We start from the raw sequence: 23,638 nt of genomic DNA on the forward strand, positions 1-23,638 counted from the left end.
TTCTCTTTTCTGGTAAACTTACACAAATATTTATTTATTAAGCCATCCGCAGTGGTGTGAAAGGAAATGTGTGAGCCAGTTTGCATGGGGAGAAGGATGCTGATGGTGACCAGGAAGAAGAGGTAGAGTGGGAGGAAGACAAATATGAATGAGGTCATGGTGAAACTGCATGGTGTCAGTGGCTTGGTCATTCACCAATTACTCACAATCAAGTCCATCTTTCCAAATAAAATCGAAAATCATACCACAAACTTAAGTTTTTCTCAAACATAATAATGTCGAATTAGACATCATGAGGGTTTTATTAAAATAATCTCACCATTTCTGTTCAAGTATAAGCTCAAGTAGAAAACGTTATTTACTAACCCTGCACATGTCAGCCCATTCATTCCACTGGGACACACACAGCAGTACGTATCTTCAGAAAGCCGGTTGGGCCTATTGGAGCGAACCCAGTTATATGCTATAGAGCTGGAGCACTTTAAATTCTCCACTTTCACAATGACAACTCCGCTACAAACAGCAGCAAATGGCACAGAACACAGTGTCCCAAAGTGTGACCTGCCACCTGGATCTTAAGGGTTCCCACGCTGACCAGTTAATTGGCAGGTAAATTCAATCGACTTTGAACGAGCTCGTTTCCTTCTTAATAATCACGACGCTGAGCGCTTCTTCCGACTGCTGCCTGCCTACCTTCCGTATGGGGCGACCACAGCAGCAGACAGTCACGATAAAAATGACACAACTCACCCTTAAAATGTCCAGCGGTATAAACGATATCCTTATTCTGAGATTCTTTCACAGGCAGCAGATCTCCGGTTGTTACATTATCCTAAGAGCGGCGCGGCAACAAACGGGGTTTTCCCCCCCACCAAACAGATGTGTGATTTTCTTCTTTTTTTTTTTTTTTTAAATACCAGTCCTGGTGCCGTGCGTAAAATCCAATCGCTTCAGTGTTGGTCTCAGCTGCGGCACAACCGGGGAAATAGAAGGGTGTAACAGGGATGTGGCTGCTGTCCGCTCCCCTTCTCTCCTACGTACGGAGCATTTCCACGCCGCTCCATGAAGCGAGCGACCGAAGTTCCCTCTCTGCCGCCGGTTGTAGCCTAATTCAGTTTCGTGGAGACTCAGCCCCGCCCTGGGCTGAAGACGGTCTGACGGAAAGGCGAGCCCGAGAAGTGCGTTAACCAATCGGTGAGTACACGGGGAGGCGCTGCTTCTCCCGGTTAACTATCGGGGTGACTAAGCGTTATCTTCGGTCCGTTTGGGTCATGGGAGCGAAAAACATTTAACCCTTTCCATGCAGGTCCACTGCTTCTGTTGGGGAAACAACAACAACAACAACAACAACAACAACAAAACTCCGCAGCGATTTATGTGAGCCACACAGATGCGTCCCAGTCAGTTAGAATATCATCTCAAAGTTAATTTAGGCAAGGAATTAATTGCACACAAAGAAATATGTGTCAAGCGTTACAGCCAACGAAAGCCCTAAAATCACCTTGAAATTTAATTTAAATATTGCTGGAGAAAAACAAAAAGGGAGAGTGATGTGATGTTATTGCTTGGTAATATCATGGGAAAAAACTGCAGTTGTCCAGCTGACAACTGGGAGAGTAAACCTTTTGTTGGCTTTAAAAAAAAAACGGTCCAAAACATAGTGCTGTATCCAAACATATTTAGGGAAAGTTTGGTGGAAGGAAAAAGTGTTTCAGAAACAAAAAGCTCCAGAATTTAGAGAATTGTGGCTTGAGTCAATCAAGGATCACACCACTGTATTCAGGACATGACCTATACTGTTGTACTTATTGAGGTAAACCATTCCTGAATCAGTGACAATGCCAGAACTATTAGAAAAAAGAGAATGGGCAGAACTGTTTGAGACATACCACACCATAATGGTCACAAGTCTTTAACTCCATAACATCCTAATGAAACATTAAAAGTATTTTGTTTATGTGAAAGAATAAACACTTTTGCAACACCTGCAGGTTACAGGGACAAGAATTGGAAAAGTTAAAGCTTAAAGAATATGCATAAATCATTTGTGAAAATGATTTATGCTTAGGCTGTTGGCTTGAACAAAAAAAAAAGTTCTGTTAATATTATCTTAAAGAATATGTATTATCTTAATTTGACATGTTTCCTAGGCAGGATGTAAATATCAGTGACATAGTTTGACTTGTACAGAGCAGCTGCCTTTTCCTCATGATCTAAACAACATTCGGCAGAGCAAACAATGTAAGGTGGGGGAGGAGTATATTCACTCCATCTCTCACTCTGTCCTACTCCACACAGGCCTGCTACACCCAAACAATCTTTTGTTTGATGGTGAAATAATTTCTTCATATGCAGTCATGTATGCAGGGCTGTCATATCCTCTGAGTGTGGGGTTTGATGTTTGAAAACAGGCTGCCCCGTACAGCTGACTACAGCAACATTTCCCATGCAAACGCTTCACGCCCTTGAGATCAGGGGGGGGGGGGGGGGGGGGTGAATCTATGGATAGTTCTTTCTACTTTAACCTCCATATGTCACATCAAATTATATAACTTTTGTAACTTCAATGTAGAAATCTGCTCATTAATGGCTCTTTGAATTAACTCACGCTAAAAGGTAGATTCAAATGTCATATTTTTTTGAGCTAGTATAAGTGCAGCATAGTTAAAACTGTTATTTTTTTCCACACTATGTCACCTTTAAAAGTTTTCCACCAATTTGTATGTGACTGCAATAAATTACTTTAATGTTTGGAACTTAATATCTTCAAGACATGAATGGAAGATGCATAATTGCTTAATATTGACTTCAAACTGGAAAAACATAAAACTGTTTATCTCCTTATTTAATATATAGTATTAAGTTTAGAGCATAGCTCTATGTATTGTCTTAGACCTGGCTGGATCTTCACAATCCTCATTGTTTCAGTTTCATTTTAATTATTTAGAGGAAACTCTCCCATGTATGCAAAATAGCTTAAGGGCACAAATCACATATGCTCTCAAATGCCTCTTAAAACTAATAAAAAAAAACTATATTTCGGCAGGTATGCAATTGAGTATCTGGGTTTAATATGAATTATTATTTGTTACTAATTCAAACAACTTAAAACACTATGAGAGATTTATTACTAAAAACATTTTTATGGTTCAGGCCTCTTAATGGAATCTGTCCACATGACTCAATGATGATGAGTATAACATCACATGCCCATGGATTTTGCTCAGTGCTGCATTTTAGCAAAGATTAGACAGCAGAATTACACAGAATCCAGTAAGGAAAACAACAACGGAGAATCCACATTCTGCTTATTACCCTAATACCACATGACCCTTGAGTATTTGTTCATGCAGTGGTTGCTAAGTGCAAAACTGGACTTTAGCGCAATTTGATTTCAATGCTCTGTTGTAGGAGCAAAAAGCCAGTTGTAGCCGTGTGCTGAATTTAAGTCTCTTTGAAAGCAAATATTTGACTTAGGAGAACAAGATTCCTCTGCAGCACCAGTAACACACCCTGCTGCTCCATTTAATAAAAAGCCCATTTCAGTACATTCCATTAGTGAAAGCTCAGATTCACCTGGGAATAGTCTTCAGGCGGGAGGCGGATGCTAAGAAGCAGAGAGCCTTGAGGTGTTGACAAGGGGCTCTAAACGTGACAATTTACATGGAATTTGGTTACATTAGTTAAACTCTTTCTCATATAATTAGACAAATTATAATAGAATAAAAGAAAACTTTAGATTACAGTTAATTTGGTATGTTATTCCTATTTAGCAGCATAAAGAATACATTTTATCTTCATTTCACACAAATTGTAACAATATTCTGGAGGTTTTTTGTTACACTGATGCAAATTCAATCTGTCAAGCTAGACACTTCAGCGTATTCTTTTCTTTGTTGTTTATAAAGAATGAAATAACCGTGGCAATTGTTGAGAAATTTCAAGGACAAATTATTCATCAGCAAACTGTTTCACAAATGCTGTTTGTTCCATTTGGTCTTCATTATCAGCCCCTAATTCAAAGTTTTTATGGGATAAGTGTTTCCCCAGATCACTCTGTAGCGCAAGGAGAGAGCAGAAAGACATGGATTTCAAGTAATTAGAAATACACTCTTAAATGTAAATATAACACATTAAAGTAAGCTTAACCAAGTTCTCCAATACATTTCATTCAGTACGACTGAAAATTATCATTAATCTCCATAGGAGTTGCAAAGATACAGATAAAGATACATATTTCTTAATTCAAAATATATTACCATCACAGCAACAATTATAATGTGATGTTTGATTGGTTCAGTTTTACTTGCTATTTGTTTTAGTTAAGTTTTCACAAGCATTAAATTGAAAAAGAAAAACCCACCACTGTTATGTAGTTCACTGTATTTAGATGTACTATCTGGACAAGTAGTTAATAAATTAATATATTTGGAATAATCTGCAGAAAGTATGTAAGACACAATATATATTATTGTTGGTATTTTGGCAATACATAAAAAAATCGAATACATTTCACATTAGAAGTAGATATTTTTTATTACATTAGTACATTTAAGATTACATTTTTGCTGTTTCTTAATAAAAAAATGTAACATCTGCTGCATGATTGTTAACCGTTTATGTGACGCATGCGGGCATCATGTGTTTACATCGTAGCATTTGGCAAGAACTGATAATGTACTAGCTTTTTAAAGGAGATTGCAATTTTTATGTGGGATAGTTTAACCATCTAAATTAAGTACCAAGAGAAGGAGTGGAGGGAGCAGGGGAGCAACCCAGGAAGAAGAGATTAAGTATTTTTTTTCTCAGCTCAACCACAGATTGTAGATATTGATCCACACTTTTTTGCACAGTTTGAATGGAAGTGATTTAAATAGAAGGACTTTCTTTCTTTTGTAAGTTTCTAACGTTTATATGTTAATGTACATTATTTTATTCTGTCAACAGAAAGACACTTATGAGTGAAAGATGTGTTAAAACATAGAAGGATTTCCTTCACTGCACTGGAACAATGCTAGATTGCATTTGTTTGCTTTCAATTATGCTAAATCTATGATGTAACTCTATTATGTAGGACATTATCATTCTTTCTGGTATAGTACATTCCTTTTACAGGAATTAACTGTGTGGTTTAGATTTTGTAACTTTTGCTCCACAGCTCTCTTCCCAGAAGAACAATCTGGTACAAGAAGCTTTTTTTTTTTACTGCTAACTATTTGAAACCCGAGTTTACTCGCTATTCAAATTATTCTAAGCAAAACTAATATCATAAATTAAATGAATATGTCAGATTTTTTAACTGTGCTACATGCACTCATCTGTGTAAGGAATACTTAGTGGCCGCCAGGGAGTTCCTGATTGATAAACCATGACGCGAGTAATTAATGGTGAAGTTTCCCATGAGACTGCAGAGGGTTAAAGCTGGGTCAAAGGCAACATTACGGAAGCTATGAAGGACCTGTCAGAGCTCCCACGTCCCCCTGAAGGCCCATCAGTCAGTCGCAGATAAAAGAGCTGAGTGAAAGGATAATGTTTAACCAAAAGAGCCATGTCAGACGGTCCATAAAATGCTTCCTTTTGCAGAAAGAGACACAAGAAACACAAGCCTTTCTGGAATAAGAACAGAGATTTTTTTTTCTGCTCATCTAAGTGTGACATGGTATATAGAGGTTAAATTGTGTTGACAACATGTATAGATTACCCCTTTGATCAGCGTGAAACACCAAAAAGAGACACAACTCTAAGTTGTTAGCATAGATCATAACATCCATGTGTCATGAAGAACAAAACATTATATATTTTGGAAAATGTGGCAAATTTATTCTGATAGGAAAAAAATAAGGAGGTTAAATAAAGTTCATGGTTGTGCAGATTTATTCTCCCTTGTTTCATTGATAAGAGCAGAGAAACCTCAACCTGGCTCAGCGGTTGTTATTTATGAAAACCACAGGTGTGACTTGAGACATGAAACTGTTATCAGCGATGGTTGATGGGTTACTGGACTGGAGCAGGTTAAAACAATAAAACAAGCTGCTCAACGTTTTTTTTATTATTAAATGATCTACTAAAGCAGTCTTAAAAGGCCTTTCACTTTGAAAAGAAACTTACACAGTGCATTAATAAATATTTATTAATGCACTGTGTAAGTTTACAATAAACATGATTCTGCAGAAATGTCTCTCTAACTGAAAAAAACAAACTTCCAGACTCTCAAGCTAAATAAATACATCTATAATTGTATGTAATTTATCTATGCACTCCAGATTAACAGTCTACATGTGGTCCAAATTATGTGGTATAGTTAAAGGTTGTGGGGACAACATTCAAGATGTGGGCAAAGACAAGTCTGTTTCCTTATAGACATGTCTTTGTTAAGTAGGTCTGTGAAATGGATCACAAATGAAGTCATATTTCCATCTCCCAGAGAGACTTCAACCAGTTGTGCACCACACACCAAATGGCTGCAGTAAACAACGAAGGGGAGTCTTGAATCATTAATTATCATCAATTATTAATCTCATCGCATATAATTGGCCTCTAGGCTCTAACATGTTCTTAGTAACAAAGAATTCAATACAGCCAGCCACTTGAAGACAACTTATGAAAACATCCAATACATAACAGGTATATAGAAAATTATTGGTTATTATTTTATTTGTTAGCTTTCTTCTTTATTAGTTCTTTATTTAAGAGAAGTCTGCAGTAAGGGCTCAATAAGAACCATACATACTACAAGAAATTATTGCTATAAAACATTATATATATACATATATCTTCAACAATATCAAAATGTTGAATTTTACAAGTAACATTCTTTAACATTCTGTCACTTAAGATATTTTATGTTATATAATCAAATATATAATCTATATAGTATAAGATACAGTTAATATCATAATTTTATTAATAATATTAGCTGAAGCAAATCAAATATTTAATTTCTTTAAAATTAAAGAAAGACTGAAAAATATAAAAAAATATATTTGAAAGAAAACCCCCAAAACTTTCTAGATACGACCTTTTTTTGTGATTCGTGTCTCTGACTCATGTTTTAGTGAGATAATTTTAGTCAGGCAGCATTCTGCTCTTCCGTCTGCACAATCAGACGTGTTTCTGGAGTTTCTGCTTGGCGTCACAGCCAATGAGGAGCCTGCAGGAGATGAAAGCAAACCAGAATGCCTAAAGCATTGCCAAAATGTTTCTGCTAAGATTATCAGCGGCAGCTTCCCAGACGACGGCCTTCCCTCGTCTACCAGCCTGAACAAAGTCAACAATCCATGTGAAAAGACTTGGACATGACACGCTCAGCGTTTTTCTTTCTGGAATGTATCCTTAAAAACTCAGTGCATGTCATTAAGCTTCATTAATCTGAAGTGCTTTGTCTGGTAATTCATTTAATAGTATTATTTGTCATTTTTGAATAGAATTTTGTGATCAGTTCAAAAATATAATTATTTTCAACTTACAATATACATTATTACATATAACATTATGCAAAGGTATGTGCTTGGTAAAAATTTATAAGAATAATTCCCAGCAAAATATTTTGAGCTGTTATGGCATATTAGAAAACAGATGAAAGCTGAATGTGTGTAACTATTTTTGAGCTCAAGAGATCAGGAAAAGACTTGGGAATATGAACAAATGATGTGCAGAAGGAGCTGCAGCAGGGCGCTGCCAACATTTAGCACAGCAGGCAGAGGAATATCAGAACCACAGGGAGGCTGGAAGAATGTATCTGTGGTGCAAAGCTTCTGCTACAGACTCCAAAAGAGGTGGTATAAATGAAAAATATTTCTCACATTCAAACTGGCAGTCTACACAGGGTATGAGAGTTTGAGCTTCTATTAATAATTTTGCTGCTGTGAAATGCTTCACCAATCTTGGGCAGCTCAAAAAATACTTAATCAAAGAGTTATGGATGTGTTTATAGTATATAGGGTAATGAGATTTGTTTCCTTATTTAACCCCAATTAAATTTCAGTGGTGCGTGGAATTCAGTATCTATCTAAAATTAGCTTTTAAAAATATATTTTTTTATTTCTTGCTGATTAATGCTCTTGAGCTCTCTACTGCCACCACTTTGCAAGTGAAACAGCACTCTGTGGCACAGCCATGTCACACACAATTAGTGTTCCTGAAAATCACATGGATCCACACTGCTTGGGGCCAAATAGGCACCATCCATTTCCTAGGAACAGGCAGCGGAGAACACGATATCTATCTCATCATTAGTTAAATGAAGATAGAAAAGGACTGCTCAGCAAGAAGAAATCGCAGTGCTTTCCGAAATATATGTATTTTTTTTGTGTGTGTGTGTGTCAGAAATGCGAACTAATGGAGACAATTCTATTTTAGGTAGTAATTGTGCTGGAATTATTACATATGATAGGAGTCAATTCTTCTCTAAATGGGTTTGTTTTGTAAATAGTGTCAAAATAGGCTCACACCAACCAGTTGAAAAGCATAACAAAGAACAGAAATTTAAAAGAGGACTGCACAGACATGTACTTAGCCTTTTTGTGCTTTATACTTTGTCTTTTTTTAATATATGTGTTGTGGTATGCAGTGAAGTATGAAAAAACACGCATTGATTAATAGTAAAACTGTATGTAAATACTTATTGACATTTTTTCCAACCATTTTTTAAAAGCTAGTACAATAGCTTTTAACCTATTGGCTTCCAAACCCAGCCAAATGATTCAGATCCCAAAAAAAGAGCTGCGATTCCCATCAGATGTTGACCTAAATTCGTGAGCGGTCCCTTTAAGAAGCATATTTACTTCCTGAACGCCACAGCAAATGTAGCCTTCATAACAACCGGTGGTAAAAATGAATGCTTTGAAATACGGAAAGATATTGAGTATATAAAAAACGTGTCGTAGAGATATTTAAACTCAAAGCTCGCTGTAACATGATGGCAGGAAGAAAAAGAAAGGTCCAAGACTTGGCAGTGGCTGCTGCTGCTACACATACAGAGTCGGGCTTGCTGTTGCGTAGAAACCAGACTGAACTGAACTGTAGAGCTTCTCCTGCCAAGCTGAAGAGCCAACCAGTTCTGTGTGAATCTGTTCAAAGTCTTGAGCCGGAGCGAAGCCATTATTTCAACTACAACGAGCCTCAGCGCAGACTGGGGCAGGACTTTTTCAATCAGCCCTGCATCAGTTTGGCCAAAGCATTCCTCGGCAAGGTACCCTTGAAATCTGTCTTTAAATTTACATGGATTTATTTATTTAAGGGGTGTTGTTACATCAACCTTTCTAGAGTAGCTCAGCAATTTTTAGAGGCCGCAGTATTGGTCTAAATAGGAAGTAAAAACCACATTTCATTACTTTCTAATAAACGTGTTAACTGTCCCAGTCTTCTTTAATTTGTTATTGGCAATACCCTCATTCTACAACATCACTAGGCTCAACTGTCCTGACAGCTAAACAGCATGGTGGGTTGGGTTGCCTTACAGTGTGGGGGCAGATTTGCTCTATAAAAGAGGGAGAACAGAATATTTTATTAAAGTAAAGCTAATCTGGTTCAGGCAACAAATATAACAGACCTGATTATTATAAATACACAAAAATGATAAGCATGGAGAAAAATCAAAACTCCATTATCTTAGTGCTAATTTACAACCTAATTGTAAGGTGGGCCCAAGGTGGAACCTGAAAGCATGTAAGCGTGGCACCCAGAAGGTTTACAGTGAACACGCTGAAACATAAGGGGTTGAGCAAGAAATACTTTATGCAGTTTGTGCATCAAGGGGAAAAATTACTTGGAAAAAAGCCCCACTTAATGGAAGTTGTGTAAAGCAATCCCGAAATATTTTAAAATACATATTTCAACTTACTTTTACACAGCCTCCTAAACTTCTTTTACACCTGCATTGTTATCATAACTAGTGTTATCTATGACATTTGCTAGAATATATCTTGTCGTGCGACCAGATCAGTTCAGTGTTTTTTATTAACTCTTTAGCTTTAAAAGCTAAAATTTCAGTTGCTATTATAAAATTAGACTTTTCCGTGCAGGTGCTGGTCCGCAGGCGTGCCGATGGCTCTGAGCTTCGAGGGAGAATAGTGGAAACTGAAGCATATCTTGGAGGGGAGGACAAAGCCTCTCACTCAGCAGGGGGCAAACGCACTGAGAGGAACACAGCCATGTTCATGAAGCCCGGCACAATCTACGTGTATCCGATCTACGGGATCTACCTCTGCATGAATGTGTCCAGTGAAGGTACATTCACTACCCACCAACGGCGCCATGTGCCCTATCCGCATTTCACAATGTTTGCATATGCAAATATGCTGTGAAAAAAATTTCAGAGAGCCTTTTTCCGTTTCATTGTGTTTAGGTCCACTCAGTATTTATCTAACATTAAAGCAAGTCAGCGGTTTTTGCTCTTCGGTACTGGTTAGTACAGAGCAAAGGAAGGAAACAAAGCAGAGCCTTGCTGACTGATGCAGATTGTGTGCTGTGTTTATTCAGGGGAGGGTGCTGCCGTGCTGCTACGCTCTCTGGAGCCCCTGCTGGGCCAGCCTGCGATGAGGGAGCTGAGAGCGGCTCGACGCAAAGAGGGAGCCCGGCAACTGAAGGACAAAGAGCTCTGCAACGGGCCCTCGAAGCTGTGCCAGGCTCTAAATATACCTCGCTGTTTTGACCGAAGAGACTTGGCTTCTGACCCCGAGGTGTGGCTCGAGGACGATCAAAACACAAGTCCCCCAAAACCCCAGGATATAGTTTCAGCTCCACGTGTCGGTATCGAGTCCCACGGGGAGTGGGCTAAGAAACCGTGGCGCTTTTATCTGTGGGGGCATCCCTGTGTTAGTGTGGTGAATAAAGAGGCAGAGAGACGGTCTCTGTCTGGAAATGAAACAGACAATGTAGATGCATGAAATGTGCAAAAAAAGAACAAAATCAACTTGAAAAAAAAAGACTGAAGTGTTTTAAGCTGCTTTTCTATGTGTTCCCTTTTTTAAACTTGAAAATAAAATAAAGTCTTGTCCATTTTGTCTTGTGGAGGTAAGCTACATAATACATTAGGAGAAAAAAAAACTTTAAGAGAATAGGAAAAGGGAATAAAGTCTGGAAATACTTTTTTCCCCGCATACTTATTAAAATACTTTTCTGAACCTCATCTTTAAAGTATTAGCAGTTCTGGGACAATCAAAACTAATTTAACAATTCCAAGCTCATTTTTAAATTAAAAAAACTTTATTTCCCACTTTGTAAGTTTATTTTGAACTGCAGTTTATTGAAGCAAAGTTGTACAGTAAGGTAAAAGATTAGACCTGACTGAGTTTATTTGAAAAAGAAAATCATTTTTCTACATACAGTAGTCTGTCTCATATAATTCCATCTGTTTTCCAATAAGCATTCACTCGGGGGAAATGTTCTTCTCAGTGATTTTTACAGATGTTTTGAAAGCCCCTTTCCATCCAACCTGAGCCTGTGCAAAAACAAGCTGTTTGCTGCTAAGACTCTTCATCTTTTTTTTTTGCTCTGCAGTGCTTCCATCTCCACCTTTGGGACGCCTAAAGAGAGGTAGCTGGAGGCCTGGAACGATCAGTGCTTGATGTGCACTTCTAAAGCCGGCACGGGCGATTGTGTCAGTCTGCCAGTGCGCCAGTGCTTCCACTTTTCACAGTGAACCCATAAGGCATGTCTGGCATATATAAAATAATTTACTATTGTAAACAAAGGTTTGGCTCAAAGATAAAAAATACTCTATATTTTGTAACTCTTCACACACTAATGCCGTCATGTCAGTCGCAGAGCCTCCTTGGTCCTGAGCACGTTGCAGATGAACCAGTGGGTGGGCAGTCATGCTGTGTACTCCATGGGAGACTGAAAGATAGAAATAATAGGATCTTCGTGGTTCGTCACAATGAGGACGCTGCGGAACTTGTCGAACAGCGTCTTGAGCTGCGATCGCCTCATGTTCTCGTTGTACATGATTTCTTCCAGGTGGTGATGTCCCCGAAAATAGTGCAGCAGCCTAAAAAGCAGTTTGACATACGATGAAATGATTTTAATAGCAGGAACTTTTTCTCAGTCAGCTGCAGTTTGTAGACTCTTGCAAAAAGGTACAAAGTATTAACTTTGATCATGAGAGTTTAAATCCACAGCTGAAGTTATCCCAACGGTGAATTTTTAACAACTAAATGACAACAACTCTGATGTCTACATTTCATGTGCAAGATCAGAATAGATACAATCTTTACATTACGCACTAAGGCAAAGTAAGCGTTTTCAGTGAATATACTAATATGCAAACAAAGCAATGTAAAAGACGGTCCTCACTGCAAAAACACAAAATCTAATCAAGTATTTTTGGTCTAGTTTCTACTTCAAGATGTAGCCCAGTGATAAACTGAGGTTATGGTAGTTACTATTTGTTAAGGTTAATTTTACATAGTTCAAAATAAGATACAAGTATATTAAAAGTAAATTACTGTTTACTCAAACATGCATTGGTGAACAACTAAGTGTTTAGTATTCTTCTTTCTGAAAGAAATACATTGGTATTTTCCTTCACCTTAATAGTTGAATAATATAAAGGTCACTATTGAGTAATTATCTTATTTGATGATGAAAACTATTGTTTGTTAGTGAGCTATTGTGTAAATATTGTAACTGAAAGAAGCAGTGTGACGTAAGCTGCACTGCGCATTCTCTGATCTCACCATTTTCATTGGCAGTGGGGACAGTTTGTCCGGTGCGGGATGGGGATTGGTGGAGAGGAGGAGAGGGCGGGAGCAAGGGAGAGAGGGGTAAGGGTGGAGAACGGAGGCGGACGAGAAAAAAAAAAAACAATAACAAAAGAGGAATAAATAAGAAAGAGAAGAGAGACGAGAAGGAGAGACAAAGGGACAACAGGACGAAAGAGCACGGAAGTCGGGAGAAGTTGAAGGAGTTCAGTTGACGCTGGAGGGACGAGCCAGGAGGGGGCCGGAGCAAGTGGTCGCGACGGACTTCGGGCTAAGCTAAGTGGGCTAACGCTTTAGCGCCACGGTCCTGCGGCAGCCGTTGAGCCGCGGCGGAGTTGAGAGGAGGGAGGCATCTCAGCGTTTCCTATGTTTTCCCCGAATTGCACCGCTCTCAAATTGTTTCTTTCATTCATCCTCCCTCTGGGATTTCAACGTCTACTCCTCGTTGGTCACAGGCCTGCACCGTTGGGTTTTCTCGGGTTTTTCCCATTTCTCCACCACCATTTGAAGGTCGTGAGTAGAACTGACTGTTCAGGACGATATATTAGCTTGGACATTGCTTGTGAACATTAAGTGTTTAGTGGGCCCGCCTTATGTGTTGCCTTATGTGAAAAGTATATGTTGTTTTCCATTTTTTTTTGTGTTGTTTTCCTAAAACTTAAAAGTATTCACAGCTTACAGTTCAATGGTGATTAACAGTGAGGGTTCCCTGTCACCGTAGTTAATAAAGTGAAGCTGAGTAATTTGGCCTGAATTTCTATTTCTCTGGGTCATATTTGTTACAAACCAGGTCCGTGGTATTACTTACATAATGGGGTACCTCATTGATGTCGAACCCAAGCACCCACCATTTTAGTTTTTTCTCATAGAGTGGTTTAAGGTGCTACAAAGATAAAACTGACAAGTAACTTTACAGCAAAATACAAGAGCTTATTTTAAGTAAATAATTTGTGAACCTTGATTTAAAAAAGTCACTTCACTTAAGTGAAGTGAAATAGTCTGCCGGTAGAACTAGTCAATATTAAGGAGTTATTGACCTAAAATAAGCTCATATTTCTTACAGAAAAAATACATGTAAGTTAGTTTTCTCTTTTTTCAAGTATACTAAGATATTTGCACTAGAACCTAGACCAAACATACTTGGTAAGAACTTGTGTTTCTGCTGTGTAGCTAAAAAAGGAAATGCTTATAAATTTAAAAAAGAAAAAACTTTTTTAAAAGCCTGATTACCTGGCAAACATCCGCAGATCCTCAGGATTTTGCGCAGCCGGGATGTTCAGTATAACCTGCCTCTCATGCTCTGACAGGCTTGCCAGGAGTGTTTCTGTCATCCTTTTATTCAAAGGAGAGTCTCCGCCAGGCAGCAGCTCAGCGCTGGAATTCTCCATACTGGGACTGGTTAGGGTCATGTCGTCACTGCTGGCTGCAAGCATGAAGGATGTGAAGGAAGTGGTCAATGATCTGTTTGACCTCTTATTTAGCCGTGAGAGCAGAGAAGGGAGCAGTGATGTTGATGGTTGGGTCTTACTTGGAGAACCAAAACTGAGAGCGCTCGGGGTGCTGAGACTGCGGCCTCCAACCCGCGCAGCCAGTGGAAGTTCTTCATCCTTGGGTGTAGGCTCATCTTCACTGGGTGATATTAAAAGGCAAACATAAGTGTGCAACTGGATGAGCAGGCGGCGCTGGAGCATCCACACCACCATCTGGATGAGCTGGGCCTGTAGAGACGCAATAGAGGAAAAACAAGACACCAAGTTATTGAGGAAATTTGAATAAATGGTGCAGTCGGTCACAGATAATGTGCTTCAGAAAATGATAACACATCCTCAACAGCCAATGAGAAAGTATTCTAGTGATTACAATCCAGTCTTAACTTACAGTAAAATCCAAAAGACCTCTGATTCAACTTACCATTTGCCTTCGAATTTGGATAAAAACTATAAAACTGCTTCCATTAGAAGAATATTTCTGCAAATATATTGATATGTATTTCTCAAGTGTTTATTTATTTTTATGTAGAAAACTGATTATGCCAACAGTAAAATATGTTTTGTATCAGCTGTCCATCTGCACATATCTCAAACGATCGATACTGAGTTTTGAACCTGCAATCTACATAATGGCCAGCAGGGGGCGCGCTTCGTGGAGGAAAACGTTACAGTACAGGTTTAAAAATCGTGAAATGACTCATCAGTCTCAATCTCGTGTGTTGGAGCAGGAAGGAAGTCTAAAACAAGCAGAAGAGTGTCAAAAATAACACGAACATCATGAGCCAACAAACAAGTAGTCCATGTCACTAAAGTCATGTCTATTTATTAGTTTTATTAGTCTGCCTTCAGGGTATGGGTGCTTAGTTTAGTTCAGAGATCTTGCCTGGCCTTTCTTCCCCCTAAATAATCAAAAATATTGCTAACAAATTTTTGCATCTATGTCATATATTTAAATTTCCACATAAAATGAACAATATTTTAGCAATTTCAGGGATTATTTTACCTCCTGTGCAGGGGCTTCCAGGGGGTTTCTGAATTCGGCCAATGAGACCGGTAGAGAGAACTTGGCCAACATGGAGGGCAGATCGTGGCCAGAGAACTGCTGAGCAAATTGCTTAGCCAAAGTGGAGTATCTGGTCAGGGAGGAAGAACAAACACTGCAACTTAACACAGTCCCTGTCTGGCTTTAATATGTTTGATCAAATCTTAAGAGAAGATTTCACACACTTACAGAGAGATGTTGGCATGAGGAGACAGCATGTAGACGTTATTCTCACAAAGAGGAAAGATGATGATCGCCTTGCCCCAGTAAACCAAGTGAGCAGCAATTTGGAAGATCTGAGTGAGAAAAAAAATAATGATAAACTACAAGGTCTGATTAGAAACCCTGAAAAAGTGGTGTGAAAAGAGAGAAAAAATGTTTGCATGAATGTTTTTGCATTCCGTATATTCACCACTAGATGGCAGTAAGTAGCTAAATATACAAGACACACTGGGTGGATTTTTCATGAAATGCATTTTAGTGGCAACTCACACTAAACACGCGAAGAAGCTTCTAAGCCCAAAGTATTTCTTTAAGTTTCAGTTGTGACTTGTTTTTATTTTTTATTTTATTCTATTGTATGCACGCTATGTGTGCAACTGAAGGCACATTATGAGAAATGCAAAAGAATTGTAGTCCCTATTAAAGTCATGCCTTGAAAAAGCATGATATCAGAGCGATGCTGTGCACCTGAAGTAAGGCCAGGTCAGCGTCCTGGGCGAGCTGCTGCAGGTTTTTCACTGCTGAGCAGGTCTTTATCAGGCGCACCATTGCAGGTGAGCAGTCCAGAGGAAGTTGATCCAACAGCGCCTTCTCACTTTCTAGCAGCAGCAGGGCATGATAGGGCCTACAGGGCCAAAACCAAATTACTTTTCAAAACTCTTTACAAAATCTTCACTTTGTACCTTACTTCTATTTTAGCTTTAAAAAGGCATTAAAATGAGACGTTATTAAAAACAGCAATTTTCAAAGCTACCTATAGGTGGCAGTGTGGCCCACAGGAAATATTTCAATGAATAGATGGAGCTTAATAGATAGGTCACAAAAGTTGACTATACTTGAAAAAGATTAACTTCTCATAATAACTTTAAAAATATTTTTGAAATGTGTAGTAATTAAAGCATCAAAATAATTTTTTGCTTTATTTGACAGAGCAGTTTTCCTCTGTAATTTATAACAAATTAAGTTTGTTCGTGTACACTGATAGTAACATTAAATATTGTTTCTAATACAGAACAGAGTGTGTAACATATTGAATTTACCTTATGGCCTTCAGACTGCGCTCTAGTGCCTCTGGGGGAATGTAGTTCCCACCGACCCTGTGGATCTTATGAGGCAAGCAGAAGCTGACCTCCAGCCAGTTGTTGATATGTAATCGTACCACACCTGTTGTACAGAGGCTGAAAAATCACAAATATCACAATTAACTTAATGAAAGCGTGGATTTGTTCAAAGCTTTGAGAAAGGTAACAAAGCAGGTGAATTTATTCAGCTTCCCACCTGTCGTAGGCCGCCTTTAAGTCTCTGGCTAGTTTACATTTTGGAAGAATTTGTCTAAATGGAGATTGCGGGGTTCCATCTGCTAACATCGGCAGAGAGGAAGCACAGTTATAACAATGAGACATGGAATAAAAAAAAGGACATGATTATAATTCAAAATTGGAAAGTTTGACTGAGACAGAGCTTTAGAGAAGGTGTGAATAGTGAGAGAATATCGCACTCTCAGTCGTAGTGGTGATCTCGTCTTGCATGGAAAGCATCAGCTTGGCTTCTCTGGTCAGGTACTGGCAGCGGCGCTCCTCATGCTGAAGGGCTATGGCGATGCGCCGAGACAGGTTGTGCATGCAGCTGATCACTGACGGGTGGGCATTTGCCTGGAGATGCAAATGGACAAGCAGAATATATAATTTTTATGTTTGAAGTTTTAACTAATTACATCCAATTTCTCTTTTGTGTTGCTTATCTGACTAAAAAACATTTTCAGACTGAAAGGCCACTAAAAATAGAAAAACAACGCACATTAAAAAAAAAATTTTAAAAAAGCATTTCTAGAATTATAAAGTACTTCTGCTTCTTTTTTAAGTGTGTTTACAGCACAGTAATTGAAGCTGCAGAGCAGATATTATGGACAAAGCATGACAGAGCAACTTTTCGCATCTTCTGAGCCTTCCTGGGACTTGCAGAGAACCATGACTCAGCATGGGCTGGAACCGGGCTGGGCCTTGCTGAGCAGCATGATTAAGCAGAATAAACCGCCCTCTCCTCCCAGAGTTCTCATGCTGTCACTGATAACTGAGCGTTATCAAACACACACACCCCTCCCATCCAAGGAATACAGATTAACAGAAAACTAACTTTAAGCGTCCCACCCACAGTCAGCTAAAATATTTTAAAAAGACTTGGTAAAAAAAATAAAAATAAAAATGAACAACATGAAAAGCCATATTATTATTTTCAATTTTCAACACAATATATTTAAAATCGAAATATTTTATTAAAGATTTCCTTACTCTTAGTGCAAAAACCACATTAAACAAGATCATCGTAGGCATTTCTCTCTTAGGCGAAGGATCTGTTTTGGAAACCTGAAATGACAAAAAGCCACGTCTCTATAAAGTCCATAAAATTAAGCTTTTCCAAAAAAAATTCATCTATTTTTTAGTTAAAATTTAACTAAAAATTTTATCTAAGCAAATAAGAGCAACTTTTAAATATTGCATTACAAATAAATAAAAAAATTTTAAAACAAATTTATGTTTACATTTATTGAATAACTCGTCTCAAAAAAGAAAAAAAAATTAAATAAAATAGAAAAAGATGCAATAAAAACTCTATAATATCAAATTTTTTTTTTTTTTTTCAAACAAAGAAGAATAAGTAGAAACCCAGTTTTCAAATATACAAAGACGGGTATAGTCAAACAGAAACATTTGTGAAAAAACTGAAACATTTGTGAAAAAAATGGCCGGATTTTTTAAATAGTGAAAACATTTTCTTTCTGTCAACAAAACATAACTGAAAAAAGCCCGCATCAGATGTTTAAAAAAATGTGAACTAAAACCCTAGTTCAATTCAAGGGATTATTTTATCACATTAAAGTGCATCGAAAGCTCTTCCAGTTATTTCCAGATGCCAAAGTCTACAAAACGCTATCAAGAGTTCTAAATGTATCAAACACAGAGAAATCATGATCATTTCTGCATATAGGAGAGCTTTGTGCTGCTCAGTTTGCTTTTGCCTCGTCATCATTGCCAGTAAAACAGTAACGATCTCAACAACACAGGCTGTTCAAAAAAGTACAGTAGGGGGAGCTGATCTCTGGGCATTAGAAAAAAAACCACTCGGTGGTATGAGAGTTGAAGCAGAATTTTCAACTCTGCTTCAACTAACAAATGTCTTCAGCAAGACATTAACAAATGTCTTATGGTCAAGTACTGGAGAAAGCAAAGGAAGCAATTTTGCAGATATGACAGAGAACTATGAAAAAAACTGAATTAGTATTTCTTCAGTTTTGTTTTGTTTATTAGTATTTCATATGGAAATGTTGCACCATGTGAGGTCATTAAATTTACCCTAGAAAGCATGGAGCTACTAAGTAACAAGTGAAAATCACAATGGATTTAATTTAGGAAGAGTATACTTAAGACAACAATAATTACAGCAATTACAAGCACTGATGGGTCAAAGGATGTATTAGCAAGAGCAGAAGTTGTGGATTTATTCAAATGTAGTAAGATTTCATTAGTAGGCCTGCGTGACCATTTATATTCAGCATTTTGTACATATATTGACATACTTGAAAGCTAACCTTCTTCACTTTAATGTCAATGTATCACAGAAACATAAATTTTCTGGTAAAATTTTAATTGAAAAATAAACAGTTTTAAACTGCAGTGGCATAGAGTTGTGTTTATTTATTGTATTTTTAAGATGTGAATAGCTATAAACAGACTTGGAACTAAAAATGTAAAATGTAACTTCTGAAACATTATCAGTGCCAGATCATCAATGTAAATCAGTGTCAGAAAAAATAATCAACACAAACATGTCCTGAAAACGTCAAAATCATACTTAGGGCAAGACAAGAATGGCTTATTAGAGATGCAGCTAAAGAAAGAAAGGAGATGTTTAGACAAAAGCTCTGTGAAACATGGACCTTGAAATTAGCACATAAATTAAATGTTAATAGTGGTAATGAAGATGGGTAAAACTATGAAAACGTAAAATTTCTCAATTAAAATTTCCTTTAATTGAGAAAACCCTAATTCAGTTTCTCAATGTAAGTGAGAAAACCTTAATTCTTTGCTTCACTGACTATTTTTTCCTACCTGGATGAGGGGAGAATGCTGCAGAAGAGTCGGGTGACCCACAAATCGAACATTGTCTATCTTGAGTTCAAACTTCTTTCCACACATATCGTTCTTGGTGGCCAGGATGGTGGCCAGGATGCTATCAGAAAACCTCGAGGAAGGAAGCACAAACTCAATGAAAAACCTTGCAAACTGGGAGCAGCTGAGATGAGTGAAAAAGGTTCAGATTATCTGGCTATAATGCTCTTATTCCTGCTTATAGGATGGATTTGACTTAAAATAATTCAATAATAACAAGAAAATCTAATTTGGCAACTGTGAGGTAAGGAAAAGAAGAGGTTTCCCAGCAGAAAATAGTGAATGATACATGAATGAGAAATGTGACAAACTCATGCTGGTTTGACTGATGTAACTCATGCTGCAGTCAAAGGGGATACAAATTAAGGTGTTATCTACTAGAAAAAAATTAAACATAATATGGACCTTTTCCACCACCATCATTTTAAAAAGCAATGAAAAGTATTACTCAAACTGCTGTAACTGATTTGAATTTCATTCTTATTTGCCAAGTCTACATGCTCTGAATTATGAGCGTACATTTAAACCGATGATTTTAGTGCAAGCATGATTCATCTTCTGTACATCATTAAAAAGGAACGGCACAGAGATTGGGATTGGAGATTGATACAGGGCACAAAAACAGGAAAGATGGAGTGAAATAACAGGACAGGGGAGTGATCTAGGGGAAGGAGAGGTGGTTCAGAATGTTTCGGTCTTACCCTGCTACCAACTGTTCGTCAGTTAGCGGACATTGCTCCCTGAAATGGGATTTGGGCACCAAAAAAAGAAGAACAAAAAAAAGCAAACAAAAGGAAAGATGCAACACACAGTTGGGCTAAATGCAGAAAATGGACATTAAAACAAACCCAAAAAACATGTGACACAGTGATGTAAACATGCTGCTCTGCATGTACATCTCACTTGCATATATAGGTATACCAGTAGTGGACATTGCACGTGATATGGTGAGTTTACAATATCAAATGATAATCAAGTTTATGCTATTGCAATTACTGTTGAATTTTTTGCCATATCAATATGTTTCTCACTCATCTTCAATCTTTTCCATCATCATGTTGTGCCCATCTGGGATCCATAAAATCTCCATTGTTTTAGGGCATCAATAGCAGTGAAGTATCCCCCCAATGTCCAAATACATTATCGACATGCAAAGTCTGAATGTCTTGCACTTGAAATAGAACAGCAAATCAAATATTGCATCTAACCAAACCTTTGCAATTGTGAAATTGCACACACTGACACTTCAATATAAACTATGATTAGATATATTGTTCAGCTTTGAACTGAAGGACAAAAATGAAGATATTCATCTTCCTGGTCAATAAAGAGTCTCTTATCTAATCATCTACTATCTGTTGAAAGACTCAAGTACAGATATTAGTTACCTACTAAAAAATAAGTAGTCTATGACTATATCTCCACAGACTGAGCTGTTTGATATTTATTAAGGTGTTCAAACCAACAAAAATGACAAGTTGATTTCATCATCTGTAAGGTGACAGCACAATAAAAATGAATAAAACAGACACTATGAAGATTCATGGGTTGGGTCCTGTGATTAGCAGGCACAGTCAAACAACAGCTGAAAATGTAACATTTAGACTCATGAAGTGATGAAATTACATTTTCAACAGTACATTTTCAGATAAACATGCACAGAATGTACATTTACTTGTCTTTTAATAGTTTTTTTGAAGAAGAAAGAAGATGAAAAAAAAAAAAACTATTTACCTTGAATCACCATCCGGATCTTCCAGAACATCCCCAGTTGTGTTCAGTGCATATGGATTACGCTGTTTTGCTGAAGACAGATTAAAGTATAAAGGTAAAAAAAACTAAACATTTTTCCCTTTTTATAAGCTAAAAGATAATTGCAGACCAGTGAATTAACTAATGTAGAATTTAGAGCCTAGAAATCTGTCAAATAAGCTTTACGAATATTTGACCAAATCCCAGACTGTTGCTATAAATGTGATACAAAAATTTAAATAAAGATTTTTAGCAACATCTCCAACTAAAATGGCTCATTAAAATAACACAGAGTGATTGTATCAGGATGCTGCCCTGTCATAGAAAAACCTACACACACCTCACGATTCAATGACTTGCATAATCATCTTTTTTCAATGTCTGTATGATTTTATCTGGGGGAATTTTGATGTTCTATTCTTTATTTATTATATTTTGTGGAGATGTTTCATTCTGCACCGGTCTTATGTTATTAACACACCACTACAATTCAATCTCTTCCAGGTCTGGACAATCACAACATTCAGGTTCAGGTTTCCTTTTGTATTTGAGATTATTGTCCTGTGAGTGAAGTTGTCAGATTGACTCACATCTGACTGTACCACATGCAAAGGAGTAATGGTTGAATCAAAGACATCTGAGTTGAATTAAACATTTGACAAGCTAGACTGCACAGTGGTGCAGTTTGAAGCACTGTTGCTTTACAGCAGAAGTGTCGTGGGTTCAACTACAACATAAATACACTACCAGTAGTGTACAGCTGTAAATCGATAAACATGACAGTCATTGTTTGAGTTCATGTCAATGCAGAAACCTACCTGAGAGAGAAGACGGACAATCAGCTGTTCTTTGAAAAGGATACCGAAATAGAAGTTTGTTCCCTCTACTCCCAGAACTAACCAGGATGACGCTTATAGGACTAGTTTTATCCCCGCTTTTATGTCTGTTGTTCCGTGACTGACTGTATAGGGAGTTTCTGTCATCTGGTGACTCGGCCGACGGGCTTAGCATCATGTTAGCATTCTAAAAGTGTCCGCTAGCTTGATTTAGCTACAGCTCCTATCACCGTTAATGCGTTCAATAAAGAGATAAAGGTAACAATAACGGGGACACTTTACAATTAACTTAGAAGCCTATATAAAATTGAGCAAGTATCTTCGAAAGCTGTTGTTGACATTGTTGTGTGTTGCCTTGAGAAATGCCCGGCTGGAAACATTAACTCGGTTTTAAGTTCCAACCTACGGAGCCATCGAGGGGACATGGGGAAAGAAAATATTTTGCGTTCCCTCGCAAAAGATTTTGCGTTCCCTCGCAATATTGTACTGATCAGTTCATGTTGCATAATTGAACAATGTAAGCCTCTCTTACGGTGACCACCGTACTTTCTGCTTTAATATAAGGTTATGTGAGGTTTTTCCCATGAATGTTAATATCTCTTTGTGAAATATCTATAGTTTATGGAACTTAAAACCGAGTTAAAGAAGAGGAAAAAAAATCCCATGTCCCCTGGAGGGCTCCGTACCAACCTGCTTCTACGAATACAGCAATAGATTGCAAATACATACTTCTTATGTCTGCTGACGAAATTCTTTAAAAGAAAATGAAAAAAAAAACATTATTTGAGAGACAAAATCCCCAACTCAGTTACTCAGCGAATAATACCCAATACAAAAAATAAATGAAGAAGAATTTTAATACAGAGGTGTTATGTTTTTACCGGTACAATATAGCAAATACTGCTGACTTGACAGTTGGAACCTTTTACATGAAGAGCAAGTCACCTTCATTGGTATAAAGGTTAGCTGTTCACCTTTCTCAATTTAATTAGTTTAGACAATAACATTTTCAATAATATTCCAATTCATTCAATTTTATCTGGATTTTAACACGTAATGGCGGGATCAGTGTTTCTTCTAGATGGCGCTTTCCCCATATCGTTTATTTCTAACTTCTCCAACTTGTTGTAGAAATTGTCTATGAGTAAAGAAAGACTAAATAGAAAATTATTACTCCAACGGAAAGATTAATTATACTGTATCTGCGAAATAGGTCAAGAGCCATATAATATTTTGAAAATGTACTTTGACATTTTGATATTTTTTATGTGACGTGTGTAAGGCTTTGTTTTGTGGTTAATTAGCACTCAGGTTGACCTGCAGTATTTTTGGAAAATTATCATTAATTTCAGTTTGCCACACCCTTTTACATCAAAATACCGAGTCTGTGATCTGTAGTTTTCATAGCCCAGTTTACTAAAAATGTTAA

The 23,638-nt window shown here is 37.5% G+C and overlaps 3 protein-coding genes across 8 annotated transcripts in view; 1 reads left to right on the forward strand and 2 right to left on the reverse strand.

The window, feature by feature from the left end:
* rhbdf1a (rhomboid 5 homolog 1a (Drosophila)) overlaps positions 1-1,167 on the reverse strand; it is a 31,155-nt gene extending 29,988 nt beyond the window's left edge. For 2 of the 3 annotated variants that reach the window (XM_032586846.1, XM_032586845.1), the window contains exon 1: positions 751-1,167. The gene's annotated coding sequence lies outside the window, so the exon portion shown is untranslated. The remainder of the gene's footprint in view (positions 1-750) is intronic. The other variant, XM_032586847.1, reaches the window with a different exon arrangement.
* Positions 1,168-7,170: 6,003 nt separating this feature from the next.
* On the forward strand, positions 7,171-11,003 carry mpg (N-methylpurine DNA glycosylase). The gene is made up of 3 exons (XM_032586852.1): positions 7,171-9,190; positions 10,023-10,227; positions 10,480-11,003. The coding sequence occupies exons 1-3, from the start codon at positions 8,915-8,917 to the stop codon at positions 10,884-10,886; spliced, it is 888 nt and encodes a 295-aa protein (XP_032442743.1). The 5' UTR covers positions 7,171-8,914; the 3' UTR covers positions 10,887-11,003.
* A 221-nt stretch (positions 11,004-11,224) lies between these two features.
* nprl3 (NPR3-like, GATOR1 complex subunit) lies at positions 11,225-22,596 on the reverse strand. Of its 4 annotated transcripts, none has more exons than XM_032586849.1 (14): positions 22,192-22,596; positions 21,356-21,425; positions 20,323-20,361; positions 19,562-19,694; positions 17,744-17,818; positions 16,954-17,107; positions 16,734-16,812; positions 16,496-16,633; positions 15,924-16,080; positions 15,423-15,529; positions 15,195-15,324; positions 14,230-14,419; positions 13,932-14,124; positions 11,225-11,989 (listed from the first exon to the last, which is right to left on the reverse strand). In XM_032586849.1, the coding sequence occupies exons 1-14, from the start codon at positions 22,385-22,387 to the stop codon at positions 11,815-11,817; spliced, it is 1,836 nt and encodes a 611-aa protein (XP_032442740.1). In that variant the 5' UTR covers positions 22,388-22,596; the 3' UTR covers positions 11,225-11,814. The 4 variants fall into 4 exon arrangements, with proteins under 4 accessions (XP_032442740.1, XP_032442739.1, XP_032442741.1 ...); XM_032586848.1 differs by having other exon boundaries at positions 16,734-16,815; XM_032586850.1 differs by lacking the exon at positions 20,323-20,361 and having other exon boundaries at positions 16,734-16,815.
* Between the last annotated feature and the right edge of the window lie 1,042 nt (positions 22,597-23,638).

The sequence above is a fragment of the Xiphophorus hellerii genome, chromosome 16 (assembly GCF_003331165.1).
Source record: "Xiphophorus hellerii strain 12219 chromosome 16, Xiphophorus_hellerii-4.1, whole genome shotgun sequence".
Lineage (NCBI taxonomy): Eukaryota > Metazoa > Chordata > Actinopteri > Cyprinodontiformes > Poeciliidae > Xiphophorus > Xiphophorus hellerii.